This window comes from Anser brachyrhynchus (assembly GCF_964034855.1).
Source record: "Anser brachyrhynchus genome assembly, chromosome: 17".
Taxonomy (NCBI): domain Eukaryota; kingdom Metazoa; phylum Chordata; class Aves; order Anseriformes; family Anatidae; genus Anser; species Anser brachyrhynchus.
The window spans coordinates 13,133,738-13,154,333 of NC_137710.1; the positions used below are offsets into that span (position 1 = coordinate 13,133,738).

General features: G+C 39.9%; 1 protein-coding gene across 4 annotated transcripts in view; it reads right to left on the reverse strand.

The window, feature by feature from the left end:
• Nucleotides 1-20,596, reverse strand: part of MED13L (mediator complex subunit 13L) — a 190,340-nt gene that overhangs the window by 95,301 nt on the left and 74,443 nt on the right. For all 4 annotated transcript variants that reach the window (XM_080559578.1, XM_080559575.1, XM_080559576.1 and 1 more), the window contains one exon: nt 2,249-2,333. In XM_080559578.1, the coding sequence (XP_080415704.1) occupies nt 2,249-2,333 (85 nt within the window). The remainder of the gene's footprint in view (nt 1-2,248; nt 2,334-20,596) is intronic.

Consider the following 20,596-nt stretch of genomic DNA (forward strand, 5'->3'; position numbering starts at 1 on the left):
AGAGGCCGACGCTCCGTAACAGGCTGAGCAATCCCGAGGAGCGACAGTGTTAACTTCTTGGAAAGCCCAAACCACCCCGCTGAGAAACCTACACCTTGGTTGGACATGAGAGGTTTCAGAGACAGGAATATCCTGCCCTTCAGTAACTGTAAAATCAACTAAAAAAATTATTTCAAGCTAAGGCCACAGCCCTGTCACTTCCTGATAAGATCAAAAAGAAGTTTAAGACTTCTTGTTGATTACTCAAGCTTTTCCTAAGCACAGGATAAAATGAGTCTTTAAGAAAGAGAGAACAATATTTCACTCTTTAATAAAGCCTGCACACTTACTGCTGTTATTTTTAATGAAATGATTATGATGTTAAGATTTCATATGGCAAAGAAAGCCGCCAAAAATGGGATAATTTAAAATAAACTCGGCCTAAAATTAAGGTAGCTAATTTGATAGATATTTGGCAAACCACCATTCTCAGTCACCTTGCCAACTACTTCATTAGGATTACAAACTAAAGGGCTTCCCACAGGCCTCCATTGCGGCTCCTATGTAGCACGAGGCCTGCGCGGGGTTCCACCTCAGGAGCAGGCCGCCATGTTCTGCCCTGCAGCCGCCGCCAGCCCACAGCAAGAAACTGGGAACTTCATCTTCGAGGGCGAGAGGCTGAGCCCAGGGCACGTGCCTGCTCGGCCCCGGGGGCACCCAGCGCCGCTCTGAACACCCAGCACCATGTGCCAGCCAGCAGAATTGCAAAAGCTACTACTGAAAGAGAGCTTGAAGGTGTTCTGTCAGCTGTGACTGAACAACTTCACTAGCTCTGCCAACTGTTTTCACTACAGTTTGTTGTGGTGGTTGATGTTTTCTTTAGAAATTCTGCTTCACAAGCTTAAAGTGTTCCAATAAATAAGAATATCCACTAGGAGTCACGCTTTAAAGCAAGTTGGATGGGTACTACAGATCAATAAGCGTGTGTACAATGTATTTTTCACTTACACACTGCAAAGTGACAAACAGAGCTAGCGACCATTCCAGACTGGGAACTGAATTCCCGTATTTTTATTCACTTTCTTTTACAGTAGTCTAGACTGTTACTTGCATTAAAAATCCCCTAAGACCACCGATGAAACAGAAAAATAGGAAATACAGCACCTAGTCCTGAACCTGTGTAGGCAACCACTCAACGTGCTAGCAGGCACGAACAGGTAACTGATAATCACAGGGAAGTTATTACGCTCGTGGAAACACAGCCTCATGAACGTAATGCAAATCTGATTACTAGTAAGTAGATCAAAGCAAGCACTATACTAAATGAGACAAGATGAAAGTACTTTCAATTAGCTTACTTTCAGAGAAAAATATTTACTGCTACATTCTGCAAAATCACTCTAACACAGAGGTACAAGAGATGCATTACGTTTTTATTATTATTCTTATATATTAAAAGAAAAGTGGGAATAGCTTAGTGACACTTAATTCTGAGAAGACTTCCAAGTATGTAACAAGAAGAGCTGAAATATAACACAGAAAAGATGGTGTAGACCTGAAGAACTGCGAAAACAGACAAGGAATAAAATGAACAGTCTAGGTGCAGTGTCACACACTGAAGGACTAACAACAAGCTATTCTTCTGTATGCTTATGATCTGATAGCTAGGTTAAGAAAAAGTCTTAAGTGTATTAACAAATCGCAAAATAGTTTTGCAGTCAAGCCATACACATACAATGATTTAAAAATGATTAAGACAAAAAGCAATGCTAGGTTACACTAGGGCAGTGAGACAGAACTGTTAAACTTCACCCTGAATATTGTGCACACAGTTAGCCAGGTTGTAACATGCATGTAATTAGGATGACTGGAAGAATAGAATTAAGATCTTTTAATATCAGCTGTTAAGATACGTACTATTCAACCTCAAAGGGGCTAGGGATGTGATATAATTCTATGCAAGCATCCTTCTCTGTAAGAAGGTGTAAATTATACATATTTTTAACCATTTGAAACAGTTCCCCAGCAAGAAGAATCAAAGCAGAAAAATATATTGATATTATTTATTGTATGTTTAATTAGTCTGCACAGACCTTTATGATACATTACCAGATTCAGTGACTTATGAGATCCATTTCTACCCTGCATTTCTTGTACTGAAGTTCTACCTCTAAAAAACCTATTTTAAGATCAGTAGTATAAACTGTAAGTATTTCATTTTTATATTTAAAATAATGCAGGATTTTGAGTGCAATAGAGAGCTTCTTACCTTTCCAGAAGATTATGAATTGCTTTGAAGAGCAGGGTCCTACACTCATAGGAAAGTCCATTCTCCCACAGTCCTTCTTCCACCACTACAAAAACATAAACATCAACATGCTCAGAAGAGGGAAGTACAGACATTTCACTAAACGCAACTCCAACATTTTTTATTTCCAACAGCAACATGTTTCATAAAGCTATTTAAATTATTGAACACATTGTCAAACTAGATTTAAACTTTACTAGCTGAAGACCCCAACTTTGAATTTAAATTGTAGGAAGAAAACATAGCTACATAAAAGCAAACATTTGTTGATAGTAAAGTATTCAATATTAAAAGTGGGGGGGAGGAGTTCATGATCATTCTTTGCTGACAGATCCTTTAGAATTTATGTGCAGATGCAGATAACACGAATCGTTAAAGGAGTAAAATCAATTTATACAACTTAAGAAATATTAAGAGCTCTGCCAAACTCTGTCATATGCAACTGAAGTTCCTGCACTGTCCTGACTGAAACTGTGCAATGAAAATGCACAGCAGATTTTTATTCCAAAAATCAAAACTGAAAACTTGATAACAGAACTGCAGAAATTTATGAGAGTGAAAAAAAGCTATTCATCTCTCTCAGTGGAATGCAGCATAAACTAGCCACCTGAATGAGTATCTCAAGGATCTACAAACCTCAGAAATACCTGCTGTCCTCATTCCACTGCTTTTGGATTCTAAAACTACCAAGAGTAAAACCATTTTTGGGATACCTGTTCTAGATTCTGTACCTCCTGGCTGCAAAAGATTTAATCTCAGCCACAGTGTAAAAGCAAATGATTAAATAACTTTGTCAAGGAGTATGGATTTGTTAATTGTCTGAGTTTTGTCATTTCAATTTAACAGGAATACTCCACAGAACTTAAGAAATGCAAATGCAAAATTCTACAGCATGTTAAGAACTGAATACTTAACACCCCTCCTTGGCCAATTTAAAGGATGAAACCTTCCAACAGCATGTCTACCATGCAGAGATCATTATCTAAGTATAGTTTACTCTACATTAGGTGTTTAAAGTAAACTTCCAAGGAGTTTCTGCTGTATGAAAAATATTAAGATTGTCAACAGTCTTCAAACTGCAGCTTCAAAGCCTCAAAATGCAGCATTGTTCATTATTTTGCTTCTTCTCCCAGTAACCCTAAGTCATATACCTCAAACAAGAAGAGGCACATTTTTTTGAACGTGTAATGTTATGATATGCTAATACTGGTAACAGCGTCTCTCTTTTTGCAGGATGAATAAGCCAAGACTTTTGTACCTAAATCACCTTATCGAATACCACAGTTACTTTCTCAGAAGAATGAAAAGGCAGACTTGTGCTTCTGGGTAAAAGTATAAGCCAAACATCTGTCCCTATAAAACCATTAAAGGCCTTTTTAATGCTTGCAAAGGCTTACTATTACTAAATGTGTAGTGTGCCATAGACATCTAACTACACACTTCTTCATATGAACTCAGATTTCACTTTTAAAACAGTATTCTTAAAAAAAATCATGCATTTTGAGGACTGTTGATATGTCTATATAGTTCATAGCTACTGAAACCTAAGAAACTGCCTCATGAATGTATGGTCTTGCATGCAAAAACTACAGAGTTGTCAAGTATATACTGTAACATGTAGCTACTTATGAGAGATATCCCACCTGATTTCATTCCTATGAAAACCCACATGTCAACACAATTCATTTTTTTTTTTTTTAGACAGTCACAAAATTGGCAGAATTTGTACCAACAGTCAAAAGAAACTCGCTTACATGGCACTGAGCAATTCTCAAGTTTCACACTTAATCCCATCAGAGCATCTGTGCCAGAAACAAGCATTGCATCTGCATTAAGAACCTCATGCAAAATGAGAGGGACAGGAATCCATTCCATCTTTTCACAGGAAACTTCTCACAGCTAGTTCTGGTGTTTCCAATCATAACTCGTTGTCCCTCTTTTCTTCTGTTCTAAAGTATGCACAACAGACTAACGGGATCCAATTAAAGAACAGCTCTTATCACCTCTCAGAACCACTTTCTGCAAGTATAATTTTGTCATTTACTCCAGAAGAAATGAGTTCAGATCGCACTGCTTCATAATTTCCAATGTAAAACGATTTTAACCCTACAGAACATCACTACCAAATTCATTAGGTACTTGGCATTGCCTGTATCGTTTTGCCCTGATCAGCTATGTGTGCTACAGCTCCTCTGTGGGCTCTGTGGCCCTGTTCTTGTAATTAATACTTCCTTATCCTACTGAAAACGTTCATCTCACAAGTGAGAGCCCGTACGTGTGCCTGTTACCATGAAAATGGGGGCAAGGGGGATTAGGACTGCAGAATTTCACTTCCTCTCTGCTCTCTGGCTTCCTGATCCAGTTTTCCTAAGAAAAGGGCTTAAATAACTGGAACAAATTACAGCTTCGAGATGCAAATGGTGACCAGTAACAAAACTTGGCAAAACACTAAAGCTTAGACTCTCTGCCATTTGCAAAGTTCCTCCCATTGTAACAACAGATCTAGATTTTAAATGTTGAAGAGTATTTTGAATTCCTTACACAAGACTGAAGACTAGGAAACAATCATTGCTCTCTGTCTGTCTACACAATGATTTGTAATGCTTTTAACACTCAGTGCTTTCAACTTAAGCGCTCCCCTCCAGTTTTTCAGCACTGCCTGGCAGCATTTTCAGGCACGCAGCTAACAGAAAGCAGGTGATGCTCAGGTTCAGAAACAAGCTTGTGCCAAGCACCTATATCCTGTCCTGAAGGTATGCTCTGTTACTCTGGTTGAAACATTTCTCTTCAGAGGCAGCAAATTTGGCACTACACTACAGCTGTGAAAGTCATCTTACCCCCCCCCCCCCCCCAAAATAATAATTTAGAGCAAGAACCAAGTAAAGACTGAATTTTAATAAGAGAAAAAGGATGAGAGAGCAGGTAAGTACTTTTTCCTCCATGGAAATCAGAGTTTGGAGAAGCAACAAAGCAAATGGGACAAAACTGCCAGCTTGCGGCTTTCAGACTGGGCTGACAACACCAGGCTGGTGAAACAGACCAGTCTCTGAAGCCTGTGTGTCATTTCCTCCACCTTTAATGACTAATGGAGCCATCTTAAACATTTTTTTTTTCTCCCAATAGCTTTAAAAAAATATAGAATGAGAACAATAGCCAGTGTCCAATCATCACAATATCATAAAATTAACTCCTTCTTCCAAAATTAATTATCTATACTGTTTTTAAGGCCATCACTTTCCAGGACCTGAGTAGAAAACCATTACTGAAGGGATCTGTTGTTTGCAGCAATCCCACTTTGAGTTGGGCATCAGACTGGGAGTCCTAGCTCCTTCCCACCTGTGCGATCTTGTTAGATCTGCTGACACTTTACTGGGATATACGCAGGTATCCCTATGCTTACGTGTGTCCTCCTGTATGTCTGTATATGCTAACAACCTTATCTTATCCTCTGCATATGTACACTTGTCCTTGGCTACTCTGGAACATGAGCAGCTCATCCTTTCCAGTAAAAACAGGCAGAGGAGTTTATCCCCTTCTCGCTGTCTGTCCTGCAAGTGATTTAAACACTACAGTTCTCAAAAATAAGCAACAACTGTTGTTTTGGTTTTTAAAATGAAATCACCTCCCGGAATAAACAACTTAATCTATTATTGCTCAGTCTCTACAGATCTGCAACCAGGGGCAGGGAGATAACATCGTGGTATCTCTGCCATTAACTGGAACTCTATAAACTCCTTAGTTGAGATACTCAGTCTAACTGTCCTTACTACATCATTCTCACATTCTTTAAACCCCACGAAGATAAGAGAAAGCCAAAGAAGGATATGGATCTAAAGAGAAGTGTGAAATTTTCAACTCAAAAAAAAAAAAAAAGATTCAATAGCCAGTTCCACACAAGAACATTGTGTTCACATCTGAAGAGAACTCACTGCTGTAATCCATACAAGGAAATGAAAATAGGCGCTAGAATTTTCATGTAAAAGGTGATAAAACACCAAAACAATGTTTTAATAGTTAAAATGGCAAAAAAAAACTTCTGTGTAAGTTGACATGGTGCTCTGTAGCAAAACCAGAAACTGGTTACAGCTCAGTACCTGCCGATTACCATTATCCAAGGTGTGTGTGCATACAGGATTAAGTTAAAAACCTTTTGCTTGCAACACCTGAAAGAGAACCCAACGCACCGCTTCTCAAGTGAAGTTCCACAGAAAAAAAGTGCTTCTTTATTTTCTCGTTACTGAGATGTTAACAGGAAAATCCAAGAAAGAATAATGCATATTTGACAGTCATCATACTGGGTTACGACTGGGAGGCTAAGGATCTGCTGCTGATCTACAGGATGGGAACTCATCAGTAGTCTTCACATATAAAGCTTTTAAGTATGTTTGTTATCATTTTGTTTTCATTGGCTCCAAAAACGAACGGAACATTTGTGCTGGTTTTTAACTTCATCCTTACAGATCAGATGTTAAATTAAAGGAAACTACAATGATTTAGACTTGTGTTGTACATTTATAATTTAAACATACATTAATGAGCAACTTAGTTGGTTTGGAGTCTTTTTACTTTTAAATCATTGGAGTATTAAGGTCTTCAAAGTGCCCAACGATTTTTATGAAGCCAGCCATGTTCTCAAAAAAGCCATTATAAAAATTTCAAGGAGAAAAGTCACAGCAAAATATCAAAGCAAATACTTCAATAATTTTAGGTCTCCCAGCAGAGACACTGGAGAGATAATAAGATCTCTGTTCTGCTTCAGTGACCAAACTGACATATTTTACTTAAAAGAACTAGAGGAAGGAAGGAGAGAAAGCAAGTGGAGACTGTGTAGGCATTGCAGAGATAGTTATACCTTTAAGAAATTCAGCCACCCACATTTTAATAATTCAGGTCACACTGCCTTATGCAGTTAAAAAGTGGAATTAGTTTCAAAGAATACATATTTCCTCAGAGCTATGTTACATATTTCCTTTTAATGTATCATATTGCAGCAACAGCTGAAATGAATGTCTAGACATCAAAAACAGTCTTTATCCCCACCTACTGCTTTTTTACCTCAGGCATCAAAACTAATGAAACCTATTATCCAGAACATTGAGTTCAGTAACCACATTGGCCACTGCAAATATGAAAAAACACTCTGGGACAAGACCAGTTATTCAGCCATTAAAATTACTGAAAATCAATTTCTTGCTGCACACTGCAGAAATACTGATAGATTAAAGCAGGACACATGGGACAAGGAGATTACTTCGAGGGAAGATTACTGTGTCAAACTGCTGAGGACGGGGAGTTACTCAGCTACTTAGGATTCACATTTGGAGCAGCGCGTGTTCCCCTTTACTCTTTGACATTTTGTCCCTTTCTTTCACGAAACATGAAGAACGTGGCTTCTTTTTCTTCCCTGTGTAGACACAACTTTTAAAAACACATCACCAAATAATTCAAACAAAATCAGAAATTCAATTCCTAAAAGCAGGCATTTCATTTTAATTTTTATTAACTGTGCTCTGAAAACAATATTTCAGAGACCAACCAGCATTTCTTCTAAAGAACTGAGTTAAAAGAGTAGCAAAGCAATGCAATGGTACATTAATTCTGAAAAACTATATTACACCCATAAAAATCCAATTAAATGCAATGCTATTGATCGATCATTGTTATACTGCCATTGATCACCTTGTAAAATCTGTGTTTGAAGTCATTAGTGATTAAATTGACTTATTACTAAATCAGATTCAACCCACTTAGAGATCTAATTTCCTTGCACTGGTTATGATCGTAGGGAAATTGCACTGCTAACTCTTACAGGACTGAGAATTCATCTTGTCTCTCCATCTCCCAGTCAATTCATCAGCCAAAAAAGAACCAACCTAGAAGAAATGCTCACCGGAACGATCCATTTGTTTTCATTTATTTGCAAACAGAACTTACGTGCAGCTCTGAAAATACGCGCTGCCGATCCACAGAAGCACGTACAACGAACGTCCCAACAAGGCGTCCCTGCCAGCCTGAGTCCCGCATTGCGGGGCCAGGGCAATGAGAATCTTAACGAAGGCTCTTGCCAGATATTGCTGGTCAGACGTGACTCGAGTTTGCATTTCAATGGACCACGAGGTTCTATTTAAGCGCTAGAATTTTCTGGCAGAGCTACGAAAGTAAAATTGTAGCACTTCAGAAAAAGAGATAAATAAAATCTTCAAAGGCAACAGCTGTTGAATATCACAGGAATACTACAACGCTTTAATTGTTGCACACTGAAACAAAAATTAGCATAATAGCTATTTATTGAAAAACAGATGGTAGGTAAGTATCTGCACTTAGATTATGTTGGCGCTACTTGCGGCAGTACTTCCTCACTCCTGTTAGGTTTAAAATCATTTTAACAAATATAGATTAGATCTTGCATTGCTTCCCCTCTTCCTGTCCCGCTCTCTCACATTCCTCTACACCTGCATGGTCTTTTTGCCTTTTTGTCACCAAACACCACAATTCAGATATTAATAGAGAAATTTTTGCACTCTCACAATCAGCTGCGTAACATCTGAAAGGGCACAAGAAACAAACTGGTCACATAAAATTTCTGCTTCTTTAGAAGTTGACTTCAAAATATTCCAAAAATCATGGGGTAATATCTAACTTCTCCAAAACCAAAATTATTATCCATGAAGTCAGTAAAAACATTTCTGTATAATTATAGCTCAAGTCTGCTTTCTATGTAGGAATGCAAAATTAGCTTTACCAAAGAGCTGAGCAGCTCGCTTCAGAGATGTAAATGTTTCCAAATAAAATAGTTACGCTTGCTGTGTGGTTTTTGCTTTGAATGCCTTTCACAATCACCAGCTCTGTCTCAAGAAAGAGTAAAGCGAATGTAAATAGGGCACAATTTTGTATGCAGTTTATGCTGCTTACAGCAAAGTGGGAAGCTGTTTGCAGTGTCAAACCTGCCCTTATGCTCCAGAAGATCCCCCCAAAATCCCTGAATTAAAACGTTTCATTTACCTCCTCCCCCTTTTTTTAAAGCAGTTTAACTTTCAAGCTACCTTATATTCTCCACAGAAGCCCTTCCTATAGAAGAAAAGCCAAAAACCAAGTTGCCTATAGTGGAAAACGGACTACAAGTACGGAGAGGTTCTCACCGTCTTCCTCTCAAGAGTTCAGGGGTAAGGATGCCACCAGGAAAGCAGCACTCTCATACAGCTACTCCAGGGAATTTCCCGCATTTCCTCCCACATTTCTGAACTTTTCCCTTCCCATTATAGCTCATTTTCCTCTTCAACTCTTTGGTACAAGAGCATTAAGAAGCAGTTACTCAGAAGAATGCAGAAGTAAGCCAAAGTCATATTTTATTTTTCAAAATATGAATGTGCTCCCAGGAATTTCATTTGCTCTCTTCTTCCCCCTTCAGATTTCCTGTTTTTTTCATTTCGTTCCATTTCACCGACTTCCAGCCAGTGCAACCCCTGTTCCCCATACTAGCTGCACCCCCCAGTTTCTGCCTTTTGATCTTCCTAGCTTCAAAGAAAATAAATCTACCAAATCTGCATCAGTACGTTCTTCTTCTCTCCACTGATAATGGAGAAAATGCAGACCTGTATTTGTCTTTTCTAAAGACAAATGTTTTGCATTGCCCAGGGGAGGGGCTCTGTGGGATGCAACAGGATGTAGAGGGCAGAGCAAGCCTCTTCCAGGAGGGATTTGGGCAAGTCCAGCCACCAGAGGAACACGAAGAATGTTCTTAGAAAAAAATACGGTTTGTATTAATCCATACTTGGAAAAGGAAAGGAACCGAAAGCCTTTCCTCATTTGTAAAATATGTGAGACGTCACTCCCGACAAGCAGATCGAGCGCTTTGGAAAGCAGCACAGGGATGCTCTTTCCCCTCTCCTTGAGCACAGGTTTGCCTTCAATCCAACCGCACGGCTCAGGAGGGAGGGCTCCATTTTAACTGCAACCCATCAAGCCCCTGAGAAGCCCTCTCCTTGCCTCCCGTGAGCAATCCCTGCGGCCAGAGAGACACGGGGCGCTCATCAGCATTCCTCCCACCCCCTCGCAGCCCACATTTGTGCTTCCACAAGCTTCTTAAAGAGCATTTTCCAGGAGGCTCAGCCTGGCTGAAGGCACTGTGCAGCGTGACCAAGAGAACACGGAAACATGATTCATTAGCCATGCCTGGAGAGATAACAATGGGACCGCTTCTTGCTGCCTTTCATCGCTCACATCTCGATGGGGCGAATGCATTGCTGCTGCACAACAAGCGCACTACAGACAGGGAAAAACACGATCATCTTTAAGACAGCCTTCTTTTTTTGTTGGTTTTCAGCCTTACAATATGCCTGCAGGCTACCACTGTTTTTAATTGATACGTTAAGTTTATAAATGGAATATACACACAAGATCTCCAAGCCATCCAGAGAGAGATTCAGAGAGATTCACAGGTGTGATGCTGCCAGGTCCCTCCGTGGCCTCTTGTACCTTCCTCCCACCCAGCCAGCCTGGGCTTCGGGGAACAACCAGATATAATATTCCATCCCAGTTGTACACTTGTTTGTAACTGAGGAAATATTTGTATTTCCATTCTCCAAAATCTGAAGATTTTTTTTTGCATAAAAATTAAAATTGTGCTTACTTCTCATTCATGTGTCCTTCTGGTACTGTCATCCTGCTCTACCTGAACTACTTACAGCTTCTGCATTACCATTTCCTTCTTTACCTTCATGCTTTTTAATCTAATCATTATAGAAGTTACAATTTTCATCAAAGAGTCTTCCTTAACTTATTTGTAACATATTACGAGAAGATTGCATTTTGACTTGAGGAATTCCGGAAAATATTTTGGAGCAGCTGCCCATTTTAAACACCCATCATGTCATGCAGACACAGAACTAATGGTTACAGGAGTGGACTACAGCACCAAGCTCGGGATATGCAGAACATCCAAGCTAAGTCCTCCTCTCAGTACTTTTTGAAACCTAGAAAAAGCATTGCTCAAGCACATTTGCTTCTTGTTTATACACCACTCGAAAATAATGTTTCCTGCCTAGCTACTGGAATTCATTATAACAGGGTACACAGGAGTGAAGTACAAAACTGACTTTGCAATTTGTTTATATAGGAACTTGCTGAAGGAGAAGTTGAAGCAATTTCAACAACAACAACAAAAAAACAACCACACACAAGCACAATAACACAACTCCAAAAACACTGCCTACCAGCCCCAAATATGCAAGTAGAGAGTAAATGCAAACAATAAGAACAAATTTAATACTGCTGGTTCTGCTTTGTTTGCTTTTTGGTTGGTTGGTTTTTGTTGTTGTTTTGTTTGTTTGTTTTTTAAGAAATTAAGCTAAGCAGTAAGTTTCAGCTATAACACTGATGTATACTTGAGAAGGAGAGGGTCTTGATTCAGCAGTAGCCTAACAACATTGCAAAAATGTTTATGGTCAGACTTGGTACTTATATACAAAGTACTGTATCAGAATAAACAGTAAGTTTCCAGAGTCCCAGTTTTCTACTATTTTGGGGGAAAAAAAATCAGAGTATGCATCTTCAGCTCAGGTATTAAAAACAGGAAAAGTGGTTCAAATAAAACTTCTTTTCAAAAATGTAACAGTACAAGCAGTTTCTCTCATACACGCATCTTTTTCAGAGAACAGCAGACTTTCAAAACCACAGCCGCAGAACAAAAGGCTAAAAAAAACACTTCAGAAACAAGACAACCAGATTTTTGTCATTTTGTTTATTCTGTACTGGATTTTAGTGCTCCCCGAGAAGCATGCCAAAATATTTTGTGCTCTTCTGCGAGCACAAGTTTACTGTAGTTTGCCACTATTTAAACTGAGCTAGGGTGAAATGACAGCTTTTTTTTTTTTTTTTTTTTTTTTTGCAACAGCATCGTATATCGAGTCCTCCCAGGGAAGGGCTCTGCTCCTGGGGCAGCCGAGTGTCAGGTTTGTTAATACACTTCTGGCATCTCCTGATAAGGAGCCAGCAGAGGGAGCTACGTGTAGCCGGTTCTTGAACTCCAGCAGGATCTGGTTTTCAGATTGAAAAAAGGGGATGCAAGATCACAGATGCTAAAAATTATCTTCTGACAGAAATGACCACATTCAATAACAAATATATAAAAAGTACGCCAATTTTGAGTAGGAAAAGTTTAATCGCTTTTTTTTTTTTTAAAGTGAAACCTTCCATACAAAACAGCTTTCCAGGCAGAGTAACCTTCCTGAGAAAAAAAGACGAGACCTAGTCCCAGGTGTCCGGTACCAAATCGTTTAATGGCCCCTTGAGAAAGGCTAAATAAGTTTAGTCAAAATCCAAAGATACCTGAAAATATTCAAATATCTATTAAGCCTGATGGAATTAAGGGCCATGCGGAGTATGAAAGACCACAGTTCACAAACAGTCTTTCCTGGAAAGTTTCAGGATTTCTGAGTTTGAGTTCTCAGTTAACCAGAACAACGCAATGATAGGAGACCAACTCCGAGGCGGTGTGTTTCTGTTTTGTGTTTTAAGTAACACTGAGCCTCACTAAAGAGACCGGTATTTACCATCGTAATGTTGGCAGCACCTCTCAACACAGAAAGCTTCAGCTGTAAAACCTAACCGCTGCAGATGTGCCCAGACTCTTCCACCTCCTTCCCAGGCTCATCGAGATGGCAAGCACAACACAGGGCCGTGTGTACGGCCGGCCTGACGAAAAGGAGGGACAAACACTCCAAGCCACAGTTACCAATAACCTCTCTAGTGAAAAACAAGCCCCCTCCCTCCCCACCCCGCCAAGTGTTTTTTTCAAGCTGGGAAAACTACAGATGCTCCTTCTGCTGGAGACAGAAAAACAAACTGGGAGCCCACACGTGATTTTCCTTAAATGGAAGGTATTACAGGAAAAAAGATAATAAGGATGACAGAACTTAGCTCCCATAGGGGGTATAGCATTGCAGACAGAAAAAAAATTACTGAAGACTCGAAAGCTGTTCTGGAAATATGCAAATCCTTGGAAACATGCACAAATATCAAGATTTTACATGCTGCGTGAGACCATTACATCCTTGTCATAATCAGCAAGACTGAATGGACAACTTATTTAGTAGTTGTTTAAAGCCAGTCCTGTTCTGTAGAGACCTCCCCAACCCCTACAGGAGTTGGTGCAGGCAGAAGGTGGGACAGGAGGAGGCTCCCCAGGGAGCACAGGGTCTGGCAGAACCAGAACCTCCTTCCCAGCGAGGGAGGACAGAGGACTTTCTATTCAACCTGAAGCGATGCAACTTCAGACTCCCTTTTGTACTTGGGACTACTTTTAAAAATCGGTTTAATAGCATTTGAGACAACCCATCCACAAAACAATCCCTTTCCCAGGCGTTTCCTGCGCTCACTGCTGGAGTTATTTCACACGCCCGTGTTTCAATAGGAGCTATCTCCTCACGGCTGGTTCTGCAATGCAAATGTAGTATGTTGTTCACTTTACAGTCTGTTGCCATGGATATTAATGTGATGTCATAAATTGTTATATCTTCATTGCAGAAACAAAATGAAGGGGCTTGCAAGCAGCAGAAAAACAAGAACTCATCTAAGGAACCATGTTTAAGAAGCAACTCTTGTGCAAGTCAAAAAAGGCACAGATTTATACTTCAGAACTGTTGCATGTTTCTTTCACTGCATAAGAATGATTTAAAGATTACAAATTACCTATTTAATTTTACCTACACAGAAGGGACTCCCCAGCACCAAATACATCAATATTTCTGCAGTTTATCTGTTCACCACATCTGAGAATATCTTAGTTGGGTCTGAACTCTCACCTCGTGTACTGGGCAGTGGCTCCATGCCCCAGTGATGCCTGTGTGACCTCTTTCCTCTTTTTTTCCTTTATTTTGAGCTACTTTTTGGCCAGTTCATTACATCTATTGCATAAAATTGGCCACGTCAGAAGCAAGGAAACTGCAAGGACTTCGCTTCTGAAAAATCAAGGTTGCTGATTGCCCTGAAAAATAATTATCATACACACATTCCTGCATTTTTGTTCTTCAAGGATTCCAGGAATAAACAAAGATAAAATTTGTCTTTGTTTTATTAGAACAGTAGTTAAGATTAGGAGAAGTTCGTCTACTTTACATACACAAAGAGAGAAGGAAAGAATAACTTAGCTCAGAGAAAAGTATAATACAGAACAAAGCACACCCACTGTTCATAGTCCATTTACATCTTTTAAGATGAAGAGAGTATCCAGGATTTCTCTCATTTTCAATTAGTCAAGCCCTTGTTTAATCTTTTTCCCAAACAGTTTAGCTTTTCTCGAAGTGGATTTAACGAAGTCAAAAGACACACAGCACACAGCAACTGGGGGATGAATGGGTATTTCTGCCTGCTCAGAGCTGCCGACCTGCCAAGCAATACGCTACGTGGGATTCAGGCCCTTCACGCGAAGCAGGAGTCATCGGACACCCATTTAGTGCCCCCATGGCCACCGACACATCCAAGCCTAAGTTCAATGACAAGCAACTCATCTGCTTACAGGGGTATGTAAAATGTTAAAGCGTTCCTACCCTCTTCAAACTTACTTAAATTCTGTATTAAAAAATAAAATAAATCCAAGTCCTTCCATTCAAATTGGCCATCCGGTATATATGCAGGTTCAGAAGAGAGGACAGATCTGATCTTTCATGATTTAAGATTACTTTCCCTCGTCTAATCTGTAGCTTCTGCTTCCCTGCTCAATCTAATGAGGAGTCTTAACCTTTTGCTGTAAGTCTCTCCCTGCTTAGCTCTCCAACATAACTCATTACATACATTCTTGTTCCCATGCCCACAGCAATTTGTGGGAAAGAAGAACACGGAAAAAAGGGAAATACGTAAAGAACCACTTGTCTTTCAAATCTCTCCAAACCTCAAATGGCTTCTGAACAGCTGAACAGATAAAACATTTTTTTTCCTTTGACATCTTAAAACTGAGAAAGGTATTCTGTAACTACAGCTCCCCTGGTCTTTGGAAGATATTATAACTCCTTGTCTTATCACTTGCTTATGAGATCCGTTACTGGCAGTAAAACACACAACGAACAGTAACCTTCCAGTTCAACAGAAAGCACGATACTGCACGGTGAGGTGCACTTCTTTGGGAAGTTCCCACTGGCATCAGCTCTACAGCAGGTGCACACGTGTACCAGGTGTTTTAGAGTAATATAACTAATATATAATGTATGAGTTATATGTATTAATAATATGTATTAATAATCCATATAATATGTATAATTCTGTGTTCAGAAAGGGTCACCTACACACTGTGTTCCTGCTCCTGTTTCTAATTCAGAAGCTTAAAAGGGCAAACCAGCCACAAGCTGCCATCACCCCAGTAGATGCAGTCATTTTCCGGATGTTGGAAACAGAGGGCAGAAGCTAAAGGTCATATGCAAGAATCTAATTGGGGAAAAGCGGGCAGGCCTTGGGGTCTTGTCTTCCACCCGCCAGACTTCACACACAAGCAGAGCGTTAGTTTAAGACCAAAGGCAAGCCAAAACTCATGGACAACTTTGTCACACTCCCAGATTTGTTTCTGAAGCGCAACTCGAAGGAAACGAGGGGGGTTACCACCCCTCACCTGGCTGAACCTTCTTTTCTTCATACTGGGATTGTATTACCCATTCCCATTTAGTGAAATCAAGGTTGCAGACCCACATTAACTACTCACTTTCAAAACACTTTTGGGTGGGTATGGCTGAGTTAGATTCCTAGGCCCTGCACGCAGTTACTTGAGAAATGTCTCTGCTGCAGGACTGACTGCCAGCCGAAACTCGGCCGTGTTGACAAGCTCCAAGCAGGTAAACAACAGCTACTGTAACAAGGAATAATATTATGAATTGACCCTCCCTCAAGGATAAGGCTATCCCTCCTGAAATCCCAAGTCCAGCGTCAAAGAGCAATAAAAAGCAGGCAGGTCTATAAGACCACCTCCAAACCCCAAGAACCCGCAGTGTAGCGCCACACAGAAACACCAAACAAATGGCACCAAGAAGTGCACAGCCACTTGAGGAACACCTGCAGGACGCAGCCCGAGGTGGAGGTCCCGACGCTGGCAGACGTGCCCCGCTCACAGTGCTCAGGCTCTGCCAGCCGGCCCCTGGAACAGACCCAGCCAAAGCCACACGAGGACCCGCGGTGCGGCCACGGCTGTGCAGCTCCTCGCCTCCAAGTGCTTCTGTGCATCTGGCTCTGTGCTCCAGCGCATAAGGACACAAAAATGCTGCTTTTCCAAAACCGTTATTAAAAAATGAGGCTTTATTTTATTAAAAAATGTACCCCTGTTTAAAAACACAGCTTTAAAGAGATTGTAATTCAGCCCACTTCATTTTTCCTTAATATTTCAGTAAATAACAGCCATCTATTTATGCATCCTGAAAGAAAGACCTTAGCTGTCAAGCAGAAGGACCTACGCACAGAGCTCTTTGCAAAGACTTAATTGAAATTAGAGCTGACACTGTGATCCCAGCAATCTTCGCATGCCCTAAGCCGAAACTCTGTTCTGGCTGACCATGCAGCCCACGTCGCCGTGCATTAGCTTCAGATACCGCTCGCGCAGCAGTGAAGTGTTTCGTCCTTTTGTGCTTGCCTTAGGCCACAGCCTCCTTTCACGTACATCAAACCATCTCCACTGGACACTCCAGAAATTTAACAAGCAATCCAGGATGCTGACTGACTAAGCTGGGGAATCTGTGAGATCATTAACAAATGCAAGAGAAAAACGAAGTAAAAATCTGTTGCCAGGATGTCTTAACCGACAAGTAAATGCTGTAAAGGACATTTTGCCTTTGTCAAAAATTTTTGTGACACAAATACACACATTCACCTATATACCCAATAGACTGCCTGCAAGAACTGTATGTGTTCTTTGTGTAGTCAAAAATCAGCTGGTTTTATACATATGATAAATTACTCCCTGAAATCCTCACCTACAAAGGATGGAAGCAAAAAAAGCCATACCTTGCTGACTTGGTCATGCTACAGAAGCAAAAAGCAACTCCTAAATTGATACACAAACACTCCCATCATTGCTAAATACCAGTCACAGAGCTCACGTTTAAGCTGTAAATTAACAATGAGAAGTCCCCATCTGAAATACCACATCAAGCTGGCAGCCCTGCTCAGCTTGATCTTTCTTGGCCAAAGCACTCCACTAGCTTGTAACACTTAAACCTAATCTGACAGCAAATGAGGCTTCCAGCAGAAAATTACTGAAAGGCTGGATTTTGCTTATTTTTTCCCCCAAGGAGAAAATAAAGGGACCAGAAATGTATCTTGTTGAATATTTACTGTAGTACATATTCCCTATTCTGGTCAAAAGGAATTATCAAACAATCAAAAGATCAGTGATAAACATTACTGACAATCAGATTTGTTTTCTTTTACGCTTTCCTCCTTGCTTATTTGATATCCATATAACCTATAAAATGCCTTCACCTTAAAGCAGAAAACTTTACAATTACTCTAGATATTAGTCTGCTGGCTTAAAAATCCAGATATAATAAACTTAAGTTTCTACAAAACTTATCGAGGTTGTTTAAACAGGGTAGCAAATATGGGGATAATCCCCATTTAATAGCTAGATCCATTTGCTCTGAGCCACCATCTGAAGAATTAGTTCTCAATAGGATCACAGCAGTGCCTCTTTCCCATAAACTTAATTCTACAGATGCATGAAGACTTCACTAGTACTTCGCAGAAAGTATAGTGAGAAGCAAAATTTATCTTGATTTTACAAATAAGCAATATGTAAGCTCTTTTTTTCCTGCCATTATCATCACATTGAAGCATTAGCATATTCAAATTGTAAATATGCAGGTTTTCTTCTAACAATTATTACAGAGGATCTACAGCTCTAAATTGCACCACCTCTTAGTTAAAAATAAATTTAGGAAGTAAATAAACAAAGCCACTACTGCTGCATTTAACCCGCATTTCCAGATCTTACTTTGAGCCATGGAAGTGGCAGGCTTTACCAGTGACTTCAGAAAGGAATTAAAATTAGGTCAGCATGGATAGTTCTGGAAAGTTATGTTCATTTACTTATGCAATATTTAAATCAACCAAATGACAAAACTTACCAGAACCTAACTAGTCAACACATTAAGTTCCTACCTTTAAAGATATGAAACAATTTCACCACAACTGGTGATCATTTTCAAGACAGAACAGCAAAAGAGACAGACAAATTATTTAACAAGTACTTAATTTCTGCTGGAATCTCTCTCAACATAAAGCAGAAGACTCACATACTGCAATGGGAAAACAAGTTTGGTAAAGCAGCATTTTATACCTAAAATCCTCCTCACCCCTGACAAATTTGCAAAGAATTCTCAGCAAATCTGTAAGGCAATATATACTTTATGTTCTCACTACTGTCATTTTTTTTTGCTTTTCACAAGAACTGCTTTGAATGTCTTTTCTTTTGACAAGGTGTCACTGGAATGATATATTTATTCTGTATTTAAGACAAATCTACCCCACTCAACTTACTCCTGGTCTCTATATATTTTAAAATGCCTTTTAACACACTATCAGTCACAGATTAGCCCCAGACTTCAGTTACTGCATTGCTCCACTGCACGCTGCCAGCAGTAGCTCGAGCCAGCTATCACAGCCGTAGCACTGCTACGCCCATGGGTGCCACGAGTGGCTTCTGAGACAAGGTTAAGGACAATATTTAGCACATACGTGTACCCAGCAACCTCGCAAGCATTGTTCATACTCAGTGTTCGAAACACTAAGATCCTAATTAACTGATAGTGTCTCCTTCCTCGTACTGTTCCAGAAGCTCAGAACCCTCAAGATGTTCTCTCCCTGTCCTGCGTCCTCAGCCAAGGACACCTTACGTCAACAACACTCAGTCCCAGATATTAATTGACATCAGATATGGTTAGAAAAAAATCATAACTGTATGAATGATATGAACAACAACATTAAAAAGATCTAGCAACAGGCAGATGTCTATGAAATACAACTAGATTAAATCACCACTTTGGTCTTTAAAGATGCCCCCCAACACACACAGCCCGTTTCTGTTGCAGGATTCCAGGTTCACAACTTGTAGCCGAAGTTTCGCATGCGGTGTCGTGTCTGCTGGTAGTACTGGGACACCATCCTCCAACCCCAAATTGGAGAAGCAAATAAGATGGCAATAGAAAAGTACCGACAAGATTAATGAAAATTTCTTTGAACCTACTCCTTGCTTAATTCTTAGCAGCTCTCACTTACAAGCTCAAAATAGCAGTGATGCTTTCCTGTAACAAACACAGCCAAATGCTGTCTACGCAGTGACTGAGGCATTTTTGAGATGTCTGAACCCCTTACTAGTAATTATGAAATGAGATACTAAGTGAGAAAAGGATTAAAGTACATGCTTAAGTGATATGCTAAAGAACAGGGTTATTTACCTGTTTCACTAAACACATTGAGGAATATTTTGGAAGGAGAGGTTACTGAAATATGGGAGATACACCAAAGGGTATAAACAGGTACTTGTAAGTGAGCCATTTTGGTAAAAGTTACAGAAGCAAATTTACCTAGGCTTAACTAATGGGAAAAATGAGTTCTCTTTTAGTTTGGTTCATTTTTAAACCCTAAGCTGTGAAAAAGATGTTGAAGTGACAGGCATCATCCTGTAGTTGTTTATTAAACTTACTTCCATGTATCAAAGGAAGATGTAGATATACAAAAGTTGTCTTATAGTCTTCACCACCCTTTAAAATATTAAATCAATTTTCAAATAGATTCACTATTCATGGAAATATTACAGAAAGCTCCACAGACAATTTCAAACACAAAATAAAAAACTACATGAAGTACTCATAATGCTTTGGAACGATACCTTCCACACTCTGCGATATTCATCTCAAACAAGCGTGCGCTGAAACCTTGGAACACACAAAGGCTTTTCAGTGGAAGCTGTTAATTTAGTACTGGCTGGCTGCCCAGTGGATACCAGAATACATTTTAATCCAAACAACAGAATGGGAGGGAGGAAGCTCAAAAGCAATTTCAAATCTATCAAGATTGAAATATTACCTCAATACAATAACAACATTTTTACTTTGGGAGTTCTGCCAAAAGAGAATAGTTACCCTACAGTAACTATTGCTCTTTGGTATGTTATTTTTAACAGAGGAGTACACCTACCGTCTGAGTTAGCTGTCTTCTGAGCAGCTAGAAATACCAAGGAGGGCAGGGGATCCAACATCTACAAGAGCCATAGGCAAATTGGTCGGGAGGATCCCCCTGCAGACTGCTGGCAAGAGGCATCCTTCCATGATCTTACTG